Consider the following 20,605-nt stretch of genomic DNA (forward strand, 5'->3'; position numbering starts at 1 on the left):
ACCGAAACTGTTGCTTATGCATATGAAACAGCCAACATGCCTGCCCGCTATGTAAATATTCCAGAGCCACCGCCCCATGGGGACGGAAAAGGCCCAGAAAAATAACAGCTGCCCTGGGGCACTAAAGCCGCCACATCTAAGGAGAAAGCATCAAGTTTCTTTGCAAGTCACTAAAACACAAGGTTTATCCAGCAGCCGGACTTGAAAGACGCACTGGGTGTCTCTCCTTTAGCCTGGCTGCTGGGAGTAAGGCAGGGGGCTGGGTTATACAGTGAAGAAGGGGCGGGGCCTCCGAATGGCTCCCTTTAATTACACATGAGGACATCCGAGCCCCAGGAAGCAGCTGTTCGGCAGATGCAATAAAAGTTCGTCTGCAACCCCTCACTCAGGAAACTTTACAGGGTTTTACATCTTTGCAGACCTACGTTATCATCAGCAACAAAACCCATTAGAGGAGGAGATAACCTCAACTCTGAACAAGAGGAATTGATTAAAAATGACGATGGCAGGAAGAATATCCTATCTGACTACAGAATGAAGCGATCTGCTTTTACAATCGGCACACTTGGGTTTTGCAAGTCCGTGGTCACGTCATCTGCGAGGGACCAAGGCATTACAAGGGTAAATACGTCGTGTCGAAGCCCATTCTCAACACTTCTTAGAAAAGAGCAGCATTAGCTACTGTATGTGTTTTAATACTTCATTTGAGTGCGTGGAAAACAGAAGAGGAAAACAAGAGAACAGCCATGGTGCAGGGAATCGCCGTCATCCACGCAAGTCCAAAGGCAACCAGGAGGCAGCTCTTTGCACGGCCGCGTGCGTTCACACACCCAGAAGTTGTCCCGGCATTTACAACGGCAGCTTCAAGTTCCACAAAGCACAGGAGGTACCATCGTCAGGATAAAATGTATCTGCTGCCAAATGTGAATAAAGTGCAAACAAATTTTCCGTGCAAAGGACTTACGTTGTTCTTAAAAATACTCACATACACATATACATAATTTTTCCCTGGCCATCAAACACGAAAGCGCTTGCTTTCCCACCCTCTCTGACAATTTTCTCCTATTCCGTCCAGAGAACTATTTATACCATTGCAAAGGTAAACACTGTTTTCTGGAGGAACATAATTTTGAAAGTAAATTCATGAACTAGAGAAGTTAACGTGCAAAGACTTACATCGAGTTGGGTTTTTTGATCTAAAATTTGGTATTTCACATGAAGTCCTGATTTGACACAGCTGTACATTACACAAATTTCTTTTTTAAAAAATCTTCTTGCTTTTGTATCATCCTAAAATAGATCAAAGTCTTACAGTCTGAGAATTATTTTCTAATATAGGATCGTTTACTCTTTTCATACTATTTTCTCATTATAAATATGAAATCATCACAAAAACTACATTTGAAACTCAAGTCATGAGGATTTGAACCCCAAATTAACATTTCCAGGGGGAATGATGTTTGGGGTAAATGTGCATTAGACATCATTACAAATTTAATGAAAAAAGCATTTGTTTGTACAAGATATGGTATCCCTAGGTAGAGCCATTCATAAGATTTGTTTTCTTCAAAATTTATCCGAACCAAACATTTAGTATATGCTTTCCTCACATGGCATGACAATTATCTCATATGACTTGCTAATTTCTGAATTTATGGAAATTATTTTCTGTACATCATCTTCACTGACATTTTTTAAATTCTCTCTTTGGGGTAGATTACATTTAAGGCATAGCTAATACCTTGCCATATATATATATATATATATATATAAAATTTTAATGTCCAGTTTCATTCTCAGAATCTCATTCACAGCTTCCACTATTAGAATAGTTGCAGGTGGTGATTTCCCTGATTTTTTTAGTCAACTCAATAAAGACTAAGTTCACAGGATAGCTTTTAATTGACATCCCGATGGCTGACACCCAGGGTCATGGCCGCAACACCTCCTGACCTCCTGAGATAAACTTAATGGACCTCATGATTGCAGACAGACGCAGCACAACTCAGAAGCCCTGTACACTACTTGAAACTGGGAGCAAATGTGACATGTGCACTAAACTTGTTTCCATCAAATAGCAGTGTCTCTATATAAACGGTCGCAAAAATAAAACTCAGGGAACACTTTCACGTGTCCATGATCGTATTTTAAAACACACAGTTTTAATATTACCCCTTATCTTAAAATTGAAGAACTAAAGCACAAACACGTTTTCTAAATAAATTTGCTTCAAAACGTAGATCACAAATACTCCTGGCCATCTTTCTAGGTCCTTATTCCTTATCCTATGAAGAACTGAACAAACGTAGGGAATTCTATTAAACTTTCATTTCTTAAGAGGTATAAAACTATTTTATTCTCTTTCGCTTATGGAATCAAATTTAGAAATAAAATAAAATTTAGAAATAATCTTCACTAGACCTAGGGATTTTCCAGGTAGATCAAAGTACTTTTTAAACACAAGTGGAATTGAATTAATATAATATGAACTGTTGTGAAGATAACAAGTTGCCGCCTTGTTTAACACCTCATTGTATTTTTTACGTGTCTACTCCACAAGTATGGAAACGCCGCACGAAGAATGTGCTGATCTTTTTTCACACGTGAGTGCAATTGGTTGATGGCGGGTTGTCTATTCGACTTCTATTTTCTTTAGTGTCATTAAGAGGTGACTTGTTGCGAACGTGGCACTTGAACACCTGCTTATAAGCCCTCCTGAAATTTTCAGAGAGAAACGCGTAAATGATGGGATTCACGGAGGAATTACCGTACGCCAGGCAGTGGGCGGTGATCCGGAAGAAGAAGGAGGTGGGCGTCAGTGGGAAGACCCCAAACTCAGCCCAGAGGTGGATGACGTGGTGAGGCAGCCAGGAGACCCCGAAAACCACGACCACCACCAGCACCGTCTGCGCAGTCTAGGAGAAGGAAAAGAAAGGTGATGCATCGATTACAGCAGGAAAGGAACCCAGCCTCTTACAGCACGCCCTGAGAGAATTTTCTGTGTATTCTCACAGGATCAGGTACGTACTAAATCTGCCTTAGGTGTTAACCTTCACTTCGCGCAGCAGTTTTGTTCAAAACTTCCCCGGGACCGGCCTTGACCCTCCATAGGGAATAATTCTAGCAGGTATGTGAAATGCATATGGATAACAGGAAGCGTGCTTTGAGTCATGGCAACAGGAACACACAGATTGAACATGGTAACTTTACAACCCGATGCACAGCACACAGTGGGACTGAGCCCAGGGAGGCAGCTCAGCTGAGCTCGTGAACGCTGCTTCCGAGAGCTGCCTCCACAGACAAGAAGAGATGTTTATTTCTCCTTGTTGAACTTGGACAAACTTAGAGACCCCCAACACATGCAGTGGGTCCAGAGAGCCATTTCAGGGCCTGTCTCCCTGTTTGCTTGTGTCTCCACCCTTCCCTGCCGCTCCTGAATCTGAAACACCTAGAAATCAGAGGCAGGGTCCACAGGCGTCCTTTGAGGTTTCTGCTGAGCAGGTGATGGGAGAAGATCTTCCCTGGGCAAGAACCTCAGCACGAGAGGAGCCTTCCCTCCCGCGCACCATGCGTGTGCCCCCGTCTCCCCGCTGCATCTGTTCTGAGTGCCCGCCACGGGCTGCAAACCTAAAGGGCTGGGGTTAAGTCTTGGGACACTTTTCCTGTGCTCCATCACCACCAAATCAGGACACGTTGAAAAGCCAACAGTGCAACGAACTGAAAACTCCATCTCCAGGGATTCGAACAAAAGACAGTGGGCTATTAACAATGTTTGAAGTATAAAATAGAAAGCCATCAGCTGGTTTCTTCCTTAAAAGCGTGTAAGCTGGGCTCAACCGCCTGACGGCAGAACCAGGGCTGGGTCGGGGGCACCGAGAGGCGACCTCGGCTGACTGCTGGCTTTGCGTTCTTCACTCGCTGCCGCCAATCCGGGCAGACCGCACGATGATCCGCGGTGTAGATGAGGACGCTGAGACCTAGCCTGGCTAGGACAGGGCCTGCTGCCCCCCCGCCCCCCGGCGGGATGCAGAGTTACAGCTGGAGGCCGGTCTCTGTGATCCCAAACCGTGCTCTGAACAGCGGGCGCTCGGGGAGAGAACATCCCACAAGGTCTACCTGGTGACGGCAGCCGCATCCCTGTCTCTGGGCACCCAGGGCTCTCTGGACCGCAGAGCCTTAGGGCAGCTCTGTGGGCTCAGTCCTGTAACTGAATCACAGGGGGGACGTTTGCTGGCTCGCTCTCCTGCTCCAGCGCCCATCCCCCTCCATTCTCTTCTAGGGCGTTTGCTCCTCGAAGGTGAAAGGAATATGAAGGACATGAGAGAGAGATGCTTTCCGTCTCTCCCGAGGTTGGGAATCCAGTAGCCTCTCTTCCTCCTCAGATCAAGCCCAGGCTGTGATGCTCTAAAAGACCGTGTTGAACATGCAGAGTGGGAACTGACCACCAGGACACCTCCCAGAGCAGGAGAGCGTGGGTGCCCATCATCCCCTCCCAGTCACGACCCTAAATCCACTGTGAGCACTGCCTGGTGGTCCCCTGTCCACCTTCCCCTCTGGAGAGACTGGGATCTCGACTGGGATCCACGAGTGTGTGGGGGGGAGGTTGAGGGGAAGGAGAGAGAAAGAAGGAAGGAGGCTTCTTTCTCCTACAACCTCACAGGGTGGAGCAAAGTGATCCCACAACTAGGGAACCACTGTTGACCCACACATTCTTCCCCGGGAGAAGCGCAGACCCCGGCCCTGCAGGGATGTTCCCACCTGACAAGATGACGTTCCTATTACTCCCCATGAATTAGAATCCTGCTGTTAAGGACAACACCACCCCGAAGGTAAGGATTAAGGCTCCTCCAGGAGGGGCGCGAGGTAGCAGACTGACTCGGAGAGGAAGTCTGTCCAAGACACGGGCTGGAAGCCAGGAAGCCCAGGCAGAAATGGGAGAGGAGACACTCAGACCTCAGGTCGAGGTCAAGGCGAACACGGTGGTCAGCGGGGCTGGAGATGAGAGCTAAGCTCACCATCAGAAGGTGCGCGGATCGTGCAAAAGCCAAGGACCGACATCAGCCATAAACGGGTTAACGACCTTTGAAAAATGATGTCACCTCCCTGGGCTTCACTTTCCTGGCCTGTGAAGAGGGTGACCCAACCTGACGATTCCCTGACTGGGCCTGGTCCATTTCAACGCTTCAAACAACTCAGGTACAAACCTGATGACAGGTTTTTACAGGGTGGCAGGTATACAGATTGAAGCCACCGACCCCATGGAGCACAAAGCAAACAGCAATCTGCGCACATCTATTAAGGGATTGTCTGCTGTCAACCTGTTTACCCATTGGTGTGCGGGATACATTCCCAGACGATTTAATAAAAACCATCTAGACGTAATTCCACCTGCAAATAGAACGGAACACATCATCTGCTCTTTCTAAGACAATAAGAAGATCTCTGTGCTTCACAAAACACTCTCTGGATATCCTGTTTCATTGTTCCTTTTAGGAAGTTCTTACTAAGTACCAAGCTTAGGGCAGAAATATACCCCAGCAGCTTACTGATAAGAGCCATAGTGTATCTATCTCTGCATCATTGTAGGGCAATGGGCAGTATGGTATGTTTTCTTTGGGGTGTTTGTTACTGTCTGTTTACCCAAGTCCATTCAAAATCTACCTTTTATTTTTAGCGGTTCCACTGGTCTTTTCAGAACCATGAACGAGGTTCTTTTTCTCGGCCTACCTGTAGCTTTGCAATGTGACCGGATTACAGTTACAGTATAAATCAGGGAAGAATACTCAGTCGGTACTTATACAAACTGTACCGTTTATCGAAGCCTGCTCCCAAGAGCTTAATAGAATGTTTGTGCTCCCCGCTTAGTGTCAGCAGGGGCTCACTACTTATTTCCTGCCTGTTTCACAGGCATTCAGCCCGTCAGAGCTGGTACAGCAGTGGGCGCCCTGCACACGGGCCCTGGCGCTCAGCCCCGCAGCCCTGGAGGCGTCCACACGGCCATGGCGTCACGTTAGGCGAGCACATCCCTGCGTGTAGGCAGAGGCGGTACATGGCTTCTTCCTCTGTCTCCTTTGCAGTAGAGGCTTGCTGCAGATGCCTCTGGGTCCAGGGAACCGGGAAGACATGGGAGGGAACGCAGGAAAGAAGTCCACACTGCATAACAGGGCCTGCAGCCACCACTGCTTCCAACACCCGACTCAGAAAGCAGGCGCCTGGAATACGCCAGCTCCAGGTCAAGACCTGGTCAAAATAAGGCATTGTACTAACAACCACAAACCGGGTTTCCAGCAGATCAGCGCGCCATCATCACGCAGGGCAGAGCTTTGCAAAAATTCTGGTATCTAGGCCTCATGCCCGATGGCTCTGCTTCCATAGGTCACGGGGATTAGGTAGCTGCCCAGGAACCTGCCTTTCTAAACATCTCAATCGGGTGTTTGAAGAACCGGTGAAGAATTCCACAAAGGCCACAACAAAAGCAAATCATCTCATCCACCCCAAGTGAAAGGCTAAAGTATTTCCTCAATGCTGACAGCGCCTAGGCTGACCCACACCGTCTCCTAGGTAGGATTCGCAAAAGCTGCTTCCTCTCTTCTCCTTTGAAATGTCAGCAGGTAAGGAGACAAGTCCCCTCTGTGGGGAATGAGGCTATTTTCATTTCTTACAGTTATCATTGGCCTCAATCACAGATGGATGTGCATCCGATGCGCCTCCTACTTTCCCCACGTGTCTGTGCAGAGTACAGAACCACCATACCATCGCCTGATAGAGAAGAAGGTATCATCTAAGGCCATGTGCTAAATCTCTGTACTAATTCCTATACTTGAGGCTGGGTGCTTTATTAGCCTGTCTTCTTTTTACTCCTCACTCTGAAAGTATCTGGAAAATACTAATTTCTCCTCCTCTGAGATGCTCCTTTTCAAGCCATCTGAGACATCCATTATTTTTTCTTCAAAGAATTTTATTCATAATCCGTCTAATGGAACTTGGCAGAGAAGAAAAAAGTGACTAAAAGATGAGAGTGATGAAAAACATTTTGTGAATTGTATAAATGACGGCCAAAAAGCTTGCTGAATTACTTCAAGCCAGAAGGGGAAAAAAAGAGCAGCTGCTGAAAGAACCTCGTGGTTGAGAGGGTACCAAAAGGGCCTCGCGTCTGCTTCCTTATTAGAAGGAACCATCTGGTGGGGAGCTCTGTCCCACTGGGAAGTCTCGCGGAAATTGTTTAAGAATCTCATTTTAGTATCTAATCAGCCTTGTGCCGGAAAACGTGTCTTTATGTCCAGCAGAGCCTGGCATTAATGAAGCACAGGGCTCTGTACTATGATCACTACTATTCTGGCCACGGAAATCACACTCTTCATTTGTATTTTCCTCCAAACATGCAGGATAACTGTTCGGCACGTTTGTGATGAAAGATCCAACTCTCTGCCCCGTGAGTGCTACCAGCCTTAACACTAAGGGGTCCCCAGGTGGGTGGATACAGCACAGAGGAAGGTGCCCTACTCAGCCACTGAGAGGGGAGCTGGAAATGGGCGCAGCTGAAATGAAGGAACTATCAAAATCTTATCACATCACCCCATCATCTGCCAGCAACTGAACATGTATACACACCAGGAAGACTTTTCTGCGCGAAGACGCGGGGAAGCATCACCGTGAGACAATCCAGTCTCCGCCTTCAGGGTTGACAGTCAAGCTGGCTTTCCATCCTGGACCCTCTGCTCTTCCCCCTCTGTCTCCCGTCTGCTTGTTCTCCTCTCTCTCTCCCATTCCCTCTTCCCACCCCACCCCTGCACCTGTGTGCTATCCCTTGCCTAGACGCAGGCGCGCGCGCACACACACACACACACACACACACACACACACACACGCGCCCCAGCACCACACTCTATTTGTTCTGTGCAAACAAAGAGGCAATTAAATATATCAAAAGAGATCTGCCATCTGTTCAGTGGTTATTAAGGGTCAGAGGTTGTGAGCATCGAAGAGAAAAGCTTCCCTCCTCCAAATGCTGAGAACTTCTCCCATGGTAAGAATTACATTTACACATACGTATATAATATATACCCACACATATATATGTACACACACACACCCCCCATGCACACACGTATACACATAAAACCAAATGATGTAAATGTTAAACTAATCACTGATCTTTAGATCATTTTACTGTAAAACAGAAGCTTTTCTAATCATTTCTTCCAAGATCTATTTTCATTCTTTTTTTTTTTTTGCAGTACACGGGCCTCTCACTGCTGTGGCCTCTCCCATTGCGGAGCACAGGCTCCGGACGCGCAGGCTCAGCGGCCATGGCTCACGGGCCCAGCCGCTCCGCGGCATGTGGGATCCTCCCGGACCGGGGCACGAACCCGTGTCCCCTGCATCGGCAGGCGGACTCTCAACCACTGCGCCACCAGGGAAGCCCTATTTTCATTCTTTTAATCACTTTTTCTCCTCTGGAACCTCCACAATTTCTCTCCAACAGTTTTCAAATATAGAGACTAAAACTAACTGTAGCATGCAAGTAAGATCCAGCCAATGCTAAAGAAAAGTTTTATTTCCTTCCTGCCAAGAGGCAGAAAATCTTTGGCCTCAATCATAAGCAGGTACCACGTTCCAAGGGCATAACCTCTGCAGAAGTTCAGCAAGCCCCCACCCTCCCCAAGGGTGTTAACCTCTTCAAACACAAGCTAAACTTTGTGCTTTTTAACCAACTCTCTGCTATTTCTTTTCACGGGCTCTGAGAACAGGTGTGTTTTTAGCCACGTTATTGTTTATAAACAAGGAAAGGTCAGGAAGAGCTGTACTGTATTTATGCAGAAGTTTTTAAAGCAAATCTGATTAAACTATAATTTCTGCAAATTATGTGTCCTTGATCATAATAAATATTTAGAAGGGAAACCAAGGCATTTTAAGATGTTATGAGTAATATTTGCGGGTGAAGATTCTGGTTATAATCTCCTCCTCCCTAATCATATGGTCTAATATCTCATCAACTTTCATTCTACTTCCTAACAATCAGAGATGATATAGATATTATCTGAATAAGAGGTAAATTAATCCTGATTTGTAAAACAGTTTTTCCTCAAAATGTGAAGTATGATAAACTGCAGGATGTTAGATGCTGTAATACTCTTCAGGAGAAGCTTCTGGAATTCAGAATTCACGGGATGAAAAAGACAATTAAAAATGGGCTGAAATCCCCCGAGGCCCCTCCCATCTTTAGTTCTCTCCCCTCGGGGCCAAAGTCAGCAGAAGTCTGGGAGGAAGAGAGACAAACAGTGCATCTGCGTCTGAGGCTTCAGGGAGAGGCTGTAACAACACTCTCCCGGAAGATTATTAAGACAGGGCCTCCTGGCATCACATCAGAGACGGTCAATACGCGATAACGTGACGGTAGTTTCACGCAAAGTATGGATCCAGCCACTCGACACTCTGTCCCAACCAACCTAGCACATACCTTCTCAAGAGGCTGAGAATCCAGAAAATGAACCTTTCCCCCCGTCCCGAGACTTCCATCCCTCCCGAGACGTCCATCCACGTTTTCGCGCAGCACGGTCACCCGGCCACCCTCAACAGCTCACTTCCCATTTCTACCCTCTGCCTAGTGGTAAGAGGCTCATCTCAAATCTCTGTACCCAGGAACCAAAACGTCACAGGCACTGGGTGGCTGCAAGGAGAGCTAAGAGTACACGTAAACTGAGCTATAGAAACGCGCACAGGCTATAAGTCCACGAATATTTTTACCTTTTTCTTCGATACCTCTGACTTCTTCGACACGTTCTTCAACTTTTTATGCAAATGATGAAGGACCTGAAAAACACAGACTAATAAAATCGGTTTGTCTCAGACCCCACACATCACTGTCCATTTTGCAATGACACTTTTGGACGTTCTGAAATGGGACCACCGTCATTTGCAACGTCATTCAAACTGAAATTCACATGAGGTGGTGGAGTAATGATGACTAAGAACTGCCAAGGACACCTGTGCCTCTAACCCTGAGGGGTGCCCAGGTGCCATCTGCGGCCGGAGCACCTGCTGGCAGAGAGCTCTGGTGCAGAGAGCTCTGCGGTTTCGTCCAGAAAGAGCCACACCGCTACCCATATATACATCCTTGTTGGTCTCCCTTCCACCTTGGCTTCCCCCAAGATTCTACATTTTAACAATCCCCAGGTCCCTGTCGTATGTTAAATCCTAGATACACGGAAAAACTACAGACTGCCCTCCAGCATCACTGATGACTGGAAGACCGTTCAGCAAGGTTCTACAATTAATGTCCCATCAGGAAGGCTTCCAGGGAGACACTGGTTTCCTTCCTTAGAGAAACTAGCTTTGTCTTCTCTCGCCAATGTAATACTCAGGAGAAATGATGTGAGTCACTTTGGTTCTATGTAAGAATTTACAACATAAGCTATACAACAGGGCCGAGACGCCTGTACATATGCCACACTGGTGTTGAGTTCTTTCTTATGTCCCATCTGAGTGAAAAATCTAAGGAAAATTAGCTCTGGGTGACTAAGGGCTTTAGACTGTCCACCGGTTACTCGATGAGTCTCTCCAAAAACTGGAAGCAGTGTTCCAGCCACCTCTCTGTCCCCCTGAAGCGCCGCAGCATGGAAGTAATTGAATGGAACTGGACTTACTGTGAAAGCCTGCTCCGTTCGGCGGGATGCAGCCCTTCTGGACGGCCCTTCCCTGATTGGGAAGCCAGAGGACTTAGTCACACCCTCACGATTCCTATGCAGGTCAAGCAGCCATCACGGGGGGCGTGAACTTCCGACTCCAAATTCCCAGCTCTACTGAGATACTTCTCACTTCCTACAGAGGCTTAGCATCCTCTGCAAGACAAGCCTTTCACTCGCTACAGGGACATTTGGGATGACTCTCTGCACATTGACAATGGGTTAGTTTACTGTCCTGCCAACAGAGACTGGGGTATAAGAAATCAAATCTAAGGCAAAGACAGAAGAGAGGCTTTGGCAGGAACAAATGAGGAGAACTTTCCAGGGGAAGGAAAGGGCTGGACAGGACCCTGCCTGGCGAGGACCGGCCTGGCGACGTTCTTTGGGGACAGCCTTCCCAGAAGACCGAAAGCAAGGGACAAGAGGAGACGCAGCAAAACAAAATCAGAGACGGCCACCTGGAGAGGACTCCATATGGAAAAGTCCAATGTTACCTGCTTCATAACACTACCCCGGGGGTTACTCATTCCTTCCACAAACTCGGGGGGATCACATCTGGGTAACTGCAAAACGCCTAAGGAATGTTGCTGAGTGGTCAGTGGAGAAAACACCCAAGCATGTTTGGAATAAATATGCAAATATTACCTTGAATTCCAAAGAAAGTTCCAGTTATGCTTAAAAGCAAACTATTTCCATATAAAAACTATCCCAATGATCATATATTTTTTGAATTTTTGAAAAATTTAAAATTTTGCCCTATGTGTGACTTGTATAAATTCTCAAATGACAGAAATGTAACCTAATTTATTCCTAGACATTTACCTTGTTGTTTCCATTAAGGAGACCTGAATTATGTTCCCCGAAGACTTTCGGGAAACGATGGAAGTCTAATCCATGTCATGACGATGCAAGAGGCAAACATTGTAAGAATCACTCTAGTCCCAAGGTCCATGCCCTACAGGCCTTCAGCAATTGCCCCTCTCTTGGGGGACTGGGAATCCCTGCACTGAAATCCTCCCTGAACCCTTTACCAGCTTCACAATCTGGGTCAGCTGCTTCACTCCTCCAGAACCCTCTTTCCTTATCAATAAAATATGCACGATAGCTCCAACCCACTGGGCGGCCTGCAGATTGAGATAGCGCACGCTGGAGACCACTGGGCTGTGCAAACCAAGCTTTGATTTGCGTTTGCAGAAGATGAAATGAATAAAACAGCCATTTACTGAAGAGCTAAGCTGCAGTGACCTCCCAATTTCCCCAATTACCACATCTCTTTATATATAACCCTTTGATGCAGGACATTCTTCCAGATCACACCCAGAAATATTACCACTCAAAACAGACATAACTCAACACAGATGACGTGGGGGGAGGGGACAAACAAAACCAGGTGGCTTTTAGTCAAGATTTCTGCTGGGGGGGAAAAAAAACCAAAAAGCTCTATGAATTGAATGTAAGAAATGACTGCCGTTCTACCTCATCTGATTATTCAGTCCTAGAGTCCCCGCCTTACGAGAAACAGAATGAGAGATACGGAGAGGGAGATGAAGAGAAAACAGTGGAAATTTCAGAATGTGGTTACAGCAGTATTTTTCTCACGGTGATGGGTCTGGGGAGGGTGTGTCGGGGAGAGCGGAGCTCACCCCGTGAATCACGTCTCATAACTATCCAGCATATACTTTTACTCCAGTATAAACAAGACTTTCAGATCAGTATAAAATCTTCAGACTCATGTGTTATTAATGAAAGAGAATGGGACTTTCTCGAGCTACGAGGAGGAGGCTTGCACCAGGAAGGTTAACAGCCATTTTCCCAATAAGGAGGTGCAGGGGTAGGGGACCAGAGGTGTGTCAACAGTGTCTCTCTCAGCGATAGGGCTTTAGACCTGCCCCCTGAGTCACTTCATATTCCTTACCCCTTCCTAAAAGGACTGAAACGGGGAAGCAGCAGCTGGAAGCCCATCCATCAGCTGGAAGCCCATCCATCCCGTTCTCTGGAGACTCCCTCAAGACTCCGTGAAGAAATACTGTCTAACCACTTGGATTTGTAACGCCCAACTTGTGTATAAGACGAAAGTCAAAGCTCTGTCGCCAGAAGCAGCGGCTTCACAGAGCCGGTCCCCGCCGGGCCCCCCGACCCTGTGCACCCCGCGGGCAGGGAAATCTCCCCATCAGGCCCTGCTGAGGGCTGTGGAGGGGCGCGGACCCTCCACCTGGCAAAGGCGTGCGCTCAGGAGGATGGAGCGCTCGCCGTGACCCTGCGGCCACGTGGGGTAGCACCCCCCCCCCGAACCCTGTGCACCCCGCGGGCAGGGAAATCTCCCCATCAGGCCCTGCTGAGGGCTGTGGAGGGGCGCGGACCCTCCACCTGGCAAAGGCGTGCGCTCAGGAGGATGGAGCGCTCGCCGTGACCCTGCGGCCACGTGGGGTAGCCCTCGCGCGCGCTGAAGGGGCGGCGCGGCTTTCCCCTACTGAGAAGTGGGCGTTGACGCCGCCTTCCGCCAGGACAACCTCAGGGCCCCGGGCCGGGGCGAGAGGACGGGCGCCCGGGAAGTGACCTGCTGCAAACTTTCCCTGGCGTTGCCCAAACTCCGAGTAACTTCCGCGCAACGTCAGACCCGCGAGCCCAAGCCGAGGTGGAGGGAGCAGGAAAGGGTCACCGCGCGGCCCCCGCAGAAAATTCTGGGGAATGAGGGCAAAGGGGCGGGGCGGCTGCGGGTCCCGGGAAGGGGTGCAGGGACGCAGGAGCCGCCTCGGGGCCCACCTTGGCGTAGCAGAAGCAGATGAATAGGAGTGGCAGCAGGTAGCCGAAGACGAAGGTGCACACCACGTAGGCCTTCTTGTGGCGCTGGCTGGACCACTGCTCCCAGCAGAAGGTCTGGTTGCTGACGCCCCGGTGGAAGAGGCGCTGATGGTAGGCCACCGGCGAGGCCATGGCGATGGACAGCGCCCAGATGACGCCCACGCCCAGCAGCGCGTTGCGGGACACCCGCAGGGCGGAGGAGCGCCGCGAGTGCACGATGGCCACGTAGCGGTCCACCGACATCGCGGCCAGGGTGAAGATGCTGACCAGCATGGACACGGTGAAGAAGTAGTGGACGAACTTGCAGATGAAGGCGCCCAGCACCCAGGTGGGCAGGGCGTACACCGTGGCCTGGAAGGGGATGCAGAAGAGCAGGTAGGCCAGGTCGGCGATGCTCAGGTTGAGGATGAACAGATTTGTGGTGCTGCGCGGCTTCCCCGGCTTGCTGCGCGCCAGCACGGTGATCACCAGGCTGTTGCCCAGCACGCCGAGCGCGAAGATCAGGCCGAACACCACCAGCGTGACGAAGTTCTCCACGCCGATGCCGAAAAGAGTCCTGGGGTCCGGGGCGGGGGGCTCGGGCCCGCTCGCGTTCCCCTCACTGAAGTTCCCCGCCGCCAGCTCCATGGCGCGCGGGGGGCGCCCGGGTCGCGCCGCGAAAAGTGCTGGCCGGGGAAGGAAGGCGCCGCGGGGAGCCGGGGTACCCAGCCCCTGGCACGCAGAGCGCGAGTTTCTGAGCCTGAGCCTCCCTGATGGGCACGCGCCCGGGCGCCTGTGCCTAGTGGCACCGTCTTTTTGGACGGGGCTGCCCGAGAGAGGACACGGACCGGAGCCGGAGCTAGACCTTCCCAGACCGGGCCGGTTGTCCGGAGAAAGCAGGGCTCCCCTTGCCCAGGCACCACCGCCCGCTGATCCGCCCGCACCCGGGAGGAGGGACCTGCCGGTGCAGCCCTGGGGGTGGACAGAGCCCTCTCCGCGCCTTACCGACTCCGAGCCCCTGCGGGTCGTCTCCCACGTCCCGGGAGTGGCTGCGGGCTGCACCTGTTGCTCTGAGCCTCTCCTTTCCCGCGGCGCTCTGGGGACACAGCCGGGCGCGCGGCCACGTACCGCCCGGTTCGTGGAGAAGGCTGCCCTCGCCTCCCAACCGGCCGGCGCCTCTCTCCCCTCGCGGTTTTTGGTCAAACGGGAGAGTGCTCTGTGCCTTTGTGGGCATTGGCAGGGGGCCACTCCGTCGCCACTGAGACGTAGGCAGGACTCAGCCCCGCGGAAATCCGCGCCCGCCCCCCGGCGCGGAGAGACTGGACGAATCCCAATGGGATGGGTCGCCGCCCACCTCCTCGCCACGATGGGCCGCGCGCGCTCTCCTCCGCGCGGTGCGGACCTGCCTGCGTCCAGCGAAGGCGACAAACGCCGCGTGCAGCCCCTGCCCCGGCAAGGGAAGCAAAGCGCGCTCCGTGCGCGCTGGGCGGGGAGGCGACGGCGCGCAGGCCTCGGTATCTGTCAGCGCCTTTCATCCTAGCCCTCCGGGGGTGGGGGTGGGGGGCGGTCGGGGAGAGCCCTCCCTACCCCAGGAATAAAGCCCAAGAAGTCGGTGATTGGCCCTGAGGCAACCTGGAGTTTTTGTAAAGTCCCTAATCCCAACCGCCCCTCCCTGCCCGCTGCTAGGGAGCAAATAAGCAGGAAAGAAAAACGAGTGGCCTGTTTTGAGTTTTCTTGATAAATGTGGATAAGATGAAAGGAGAAGGTGTCGTGCTTACATCGTCCAACTTTAGATCAGTTTTGCCTTATGTTACTCATCTGAGTGACATAAACAGAAGACGTGAAATATTCGTGAAGTGAAAAGAACACGTTTAATACCACTGTTGTAAAATGTGGATCCGCCCCCCCCAAAAAAGGAGCTGTGTAAGTGTACTGTAGTAGTGTTAGTAAACATTACCCTTGTTTATAATCTTGCTGGTTCACAACTAGAGAGATGAAACTGATTCCTTTATTTGCAGTGTTTATATGATTTGTCCATAAGAATCCTGGTACCTTTCAGCATTCTCCAGATGATTCCTGAGTGTCCATCATGCGCCAGACACAGTGCTTGAGGGCGCTGGGAATACAAAGATGAACGGGATGCAGCGTTCCCTCGGGCAGGTGCTGACTTTGCCTGGGGAAGTCTGGGAAGTAAGTAGTATCTAATTTCTCTTTGACTCTAACTTGCTAGTTCTATTCTGCTTCATTTCCAGAAAGATTTTGATGCGGTTCACTGAACACCTACTATGTACCAAGCACTTTACGTGCATTCATTGTTTCATTTAATACTCACAATTCCCTTGTTACATCCACACACATTTCCCGAGGATGAGATTGAGTTTAAGTAATTGGCTGACCCAAGAACGCCCTTGCCTTCCCTAAGAGGATGCTTGGAAAGCTCATTCAATTGTCCTGCCCATCGGTGTCGCTTTTCTTCCCAAGGGGCTCTCTGACCTACACTTTCAGGGTACCCTGTGTTGGACAGCCTGTTGCATCAAAAGTTGTTTGTAATTAGATTTGGGGAAGAGTTTTCTTATTATTATGAACTATTTTCAACATGGAACAGATATGATAAAACTTCATGAAATACTCATGTACCCACCATGCAGCTTAGAATAATAAAAGAAATTACCAGTAGAGTTGAAACCACTTTAATGTATTTCCCCAATCACAACCTCCGCCACTGCCCCCTCCATCTCCAGGTAACCTAAATGCATCCTCTATCAGTCATTTATTTATACATTTATGGCATATGCATATGTTCTTAAATAATATACTGTGGGGCTTTTGCCGTATTTGAATATTATATGGTCAGGATTATATTTCCCTTAAGATGTACTTTGTCTCTTATTACTGTAGATATACCAACATTCTTTGCATTTCACTGGCTGGTTCTATCTTTTGCAATCTTCCTATGTCCTGTGATTTCCTGATATCTCTTGGATACAGCACATAACTGAATTACTTTAAAATCCAACTTGACAATCTCTAATTTTTTAACTGATGAGTTTAGTCTGTTTACATGTATTGTTATGATAAATTATAAGTCTAATCTGTTTGGACTTATTTTTAACATTTTATTTTGTACCTCCTATTGGTTTTCTATTTCCAGGCTTCTTTCCCCCCCTCTTTTTTGACATCTTGAGGGTCGCATTTGAAGGTGGCTTTTTCCCTCTTTTTGGAAGGAGAAGGAATGTGGTCTGTTTTTATCCTTTTACTAGTTACCCTTGAGTGTCTGCTATGTGCCTGAAATTATTTTAGGTTCTGAAAATAGAGCAACGAACAAAACCAAGTCCCTTATTTCATGGATCTTATCTTTTATTATGGAAAGAAGATATTAAAAATAAATAAAGCTATAATATGCCATATAAATACCATGAAGGAGGAGAAGGCGGGATAGGATACAGTGACTGGAGAGTGTAATTATACGGCAGTCAGGGAAAGCGGGAACCTGAAGGAGGTAAAGGGGAAAGCCTTTTGTCTTAGTCTGTTTGGGAGGCTATAACAAAATACTATAGACCAGCTGGCTTATAAGCAACAGAAACTTATTTTTCACGGTTCTGGAAGCTAGAAGCCCAAGATCCAGGCACCCGTAGAGTCGGTGTCTGCTTCCTGGTTCGTAGGTGGCTGCCTTCTTGCTGTGACCCCACATGGAGAAGGTTCAGAGAAATTCTGCAGGGTCTCTTTTATGAAGGCATTCATCTCATTCCTGGGGTTCCCCCCTCCTAACCTAACCACCTCCCAAAGTCCTCACCTCCTAATGCCAGCGTGCTGGGACTTAGGATTTCAACATATGAACATATGTCATTCAGATCATAGCACCTTTTGCATATTGAGTGTAGAGCATCCTAGTGAGACGGAAAGCAACCAGGGAGGCACATGCTTGGCATGTTTGCTTCTTAGGCCTTTGGGGGAGATCATTTTCCTTCTTCTTAAAGATTTTATTTCAAATTTTCCTTCAGTAGGTGTCAACAATAAAAATTGCTCATTTATTCCCAAAACTGTGGTTAGTTCAACCATCAGCCGGTGGTCGACCAGATGGACAGCTCTTGGCTCTCAGTGACCTGAAGACATTATTCAACTTTCCAGAGCTTTTATTTTTGCTCTTGAGAAGTCAGGCCATGCTATCGTCACTCCTTTGTAGATAATTTGACTGTTTTCTCAATTTTTAGTATCTTTATCTTCGGTGTTTTATAATTTCACTTCGTTGTGTTTGATTGTTTTCCTTTTCCATCCTTCTTGAGGTTTGTTGAGCTTCTGAGGCTGAGGATTAATATTTTCCATCAATATTGGAAAATTCTCAGCCATTATCTCTTTAAATATATATATATATATTTTGGCTGCATTGGGTCTTCATTGCCGCACACGGCTTTCTCTAGTTGTGGCGAGCAGGCGCTACTCTTTGTTGCGGTGCGCGGGCTTCTCATTTTGGTGGCTTCTCTTGTTGCAGAACATGGGCTCTAGGCGCGCGGGATTCAGTAGTTGTGGCACTCAGGCTCAGTAGTTGTGGCACACGGGCTTAGCTGCTCCATGGCATATGGGATTTTCCTGGACCAGGGATCGAACCCGTGTCCCCTGCACTGGCAGGTGGATTCTTAATCACTGCGCCACCAGGGAAGCCCTCTCTTTAAATATGGACTTTCCCCATTGCTGGCATTCTCGTCCTGGAATTCTGAGAGACACGAGTGAGGCCTTTTCACTCTCTGCCTCAGTGTCTCTTTTTCTTTTTTAATTTTATTGAAGTATAGTTGATTTACAATGTTGTGTTAATTTCTGCTGTACGACAAAGTGACTCCGTTATATACATATATATTCTTTTCCATTATGGCTCATCACAGGACGTTGAATAGGGTTCCCTGTGCGCTACAGTATCTGCCTCAGTGTCTCTTAATCACTTTTTCATAATTTTAATTCCTTACTCTGGGCCAATTTGTCGATTTTCCTTCAATTCTACAGCCCCCATTTCACTGTTCTCTCTTGATCTGTGATAGATTTTTTCTTTTCAAATTCACCAGGACTCGTTTATTGATTTTTTCTTTCTCATCGCGCATGTTTCTAATGACTCTCGGATTCCTTCAGGCGTCTTAAACGTGCTGGTTTTAGGTGCGGTCCACTGCTGCTCACTGTTTCCTGGGGCTTCTTCTCAGTTGCTTGTGTAGCATCATCCCTTCGATTTCTACTTGGCCAGAATGCGTCTGTGGGAATTTTACAAGACGTGAACTAAGAGGACGTTCTTACAAAAGTATTTGCCTTTGCTTCTGCCATTTGCCCCCATGGCTCCATCAACTCGGGGACTTTTTAAGTTAAGTTCTCAGCTTGGTAAGCCTCAGAACACACGTATGGGAGGCGGGTGATGTGGGCATAAGTTCTCAGAGGAGCCCTTTCCTCCCTCCTGGTCCTGAGGCTGGCCCAGTGCTTTCTAGACCTTTCTTCTGGCAGATGGTTTTGCTCCTCCTGTCCCTGTTGGAAGATCACACCACCTGCCTTTACCTTGTGACTGTCTATGCTGCGCTCAGCTACAGAAATGAGTCCCAGGGGCTTCCCTGGTGGCGCGGTGGCTGAGAGTCCGCCTGCCGATGCAGGGGACGCGGGTTCGTGCCCCGGTCCGGGAAGATCCCACATGCCGCGGAGCGGCTGGGCCCGTGAGCCATGGCCGCTGAGCCTGCGCGTCCGGAGCCTGTGCTCCGCAACGGGAGAGGCCACAACAGTGAGAGGCCCGCGTACCACAAAAAAAAAAAGAAAAAAGAAATGAGTCCCACCCAGTTCCCTCAGGCTTTTGTCCATGAAACACGTGTGTGCGGCTGGAAGGTTTCCAGAGCTAAAGCTTTCAGCGACGCCAGGGACCCCATTACTTTCACCCAGGACGGCACAGCCCAGACGGGAGGATTTTTTAAAGTAAACTTTAATGCTGTATCATAAATATATTGTGGGCGGGGGAGAGAAATTTAGAAAAATACCTTTAAAGAAAGATGTGAAAAGTTTCCTGGGAACATGAAGAAACAAATCTTTAAAAACAGGTCCACATCCAAGTACTTCCTGTTACATGTCCGCCTAGTACAGGGCACCTTAGGACTCAACGTTTACTTCCATGGGCTTTCACTGTGTTGGTCCTATGTCATGAAGGACCACTCTGAAGCATATGGGGGATGGGATTTGTGAGCAATTGACAGAATTATTACCCTGAGTTTTTAAGAGGACATGAAGGTGGGTGTGCAAACTCGGGTCTCCATTCTGCTTAACACAGGAATTATCCTCCTGAGATGGGGCTCCATCCGGCCAGTCCTGCGTCCACACCTCATTGGTCTCCCACCAGGCGCTATGGCCACAGGGGGCCCTTCCACAGTGGAGCCGATGTCTCTGCGGCCCCTTCTCAGCTCTCTGCCCTCCCGGGAGCTCGCAGCTCCAGTCACGTTAACGCTTTCCCCCTGCACGCGGTGCTTTTCCATGACGCTTCACCTTGTTTCGTGCCGCTCCGTCCATCTGAATGCCAGCTCTCCTTTCGTCACACCTGGAAAACGTTTACTTCTCGTGCCCGGCCACCCTGCGGCCTTCTTCCTGGGGTGTCTTTGACTCTCCCATTGGGGCGACTCACTTCTCCTGCTGTCTCTTCTCGAAGCACCTGTGAGTCATGATTCTGTGTGTCGAGAGCACGCATTTCCCACTCTTAAACCCGCAGACTCTCTTCTGGCTAAATATTCAGATCGCTTCCTCTGTGGAATATTCAGATTTTCTCCTCCGTGGAGCTTCTCTCCTCCGTGGATTTACTCTCAGCTTCTGGAGGGAAGCCCTGTCACAGCGCCGTGTCTGCTGAAAGGTGGCCGCAGCCCCCCTGCAGCCACGACCTCCTTCTCCACCTTCGTGTGCCCTGGGCGCCCTTTCTGCTCACGCCGGGGCTCCCCAGGACAGCTGTCTGCTCCCCTCCACCCCCCGAGACCCAAGAGAGGCCGGATGCGGTCCCACCTGCTGTCTGGTGGCCGCAGCCCCTCTGGGCTGCAGAGTTAGCACAACCCTCCTCTCAGATTCTGAGACGACAGCGGCTCGGACACCAGGCCCACTGCTCCCGGGCACCAGGCCCCGCCACCTGGGCCCTCGGCTGGACC

The 20,605-nt window shown here is 49.3% G+C and overlaps 1 protein-coding gene across 1 annotated transcript; it reads right to left on the reverse strand.

Annotated features, from left to right (window-relative positions):
• Positions 1 to 2,597: 2,597 nt before the first annotated feature.
• On the reverse strand, positions 2,598 to 14,114 carry GALR1 (galanin receptor 1). The gene is made up of 3 exons (XM_024754936.1): positions 13,449 to 14,114; positions 9,748 to 9,813; positions 2,598 to 2,915 (listed from the first exon to the last, which is right to left on the reverse strand). Exons 1-3 carry the CDS (start codon positions 14,112 to 14,114, stop codon positions 2,598 to 2,600), a joined length of 1,050 nt encoding a protein of 349 aa, XP_024610704.1.
• Positions 14,115 to 20,605: the final 6,491 nt, after the last annotated feature.

Source organism: Neophocaena asiaeorientalis, unplaced genomic scaffold (assembly GCF_003031525.2).
Source record: "Neophocaena asiaeorientalis asiaeorientalis breed wild unplaced genomic scaffold, Neophocaena_asiaeorientalis_V1.1 scaffold124, whole genome shotgun sequence".
Classification (NCBI taxonomy): Eukaryota; Metazoa; Chordata; class Mammalia; order Artiodactyla; family Phocoenidae; genus Neophocaena; species Neophocaena asiaeorientalis.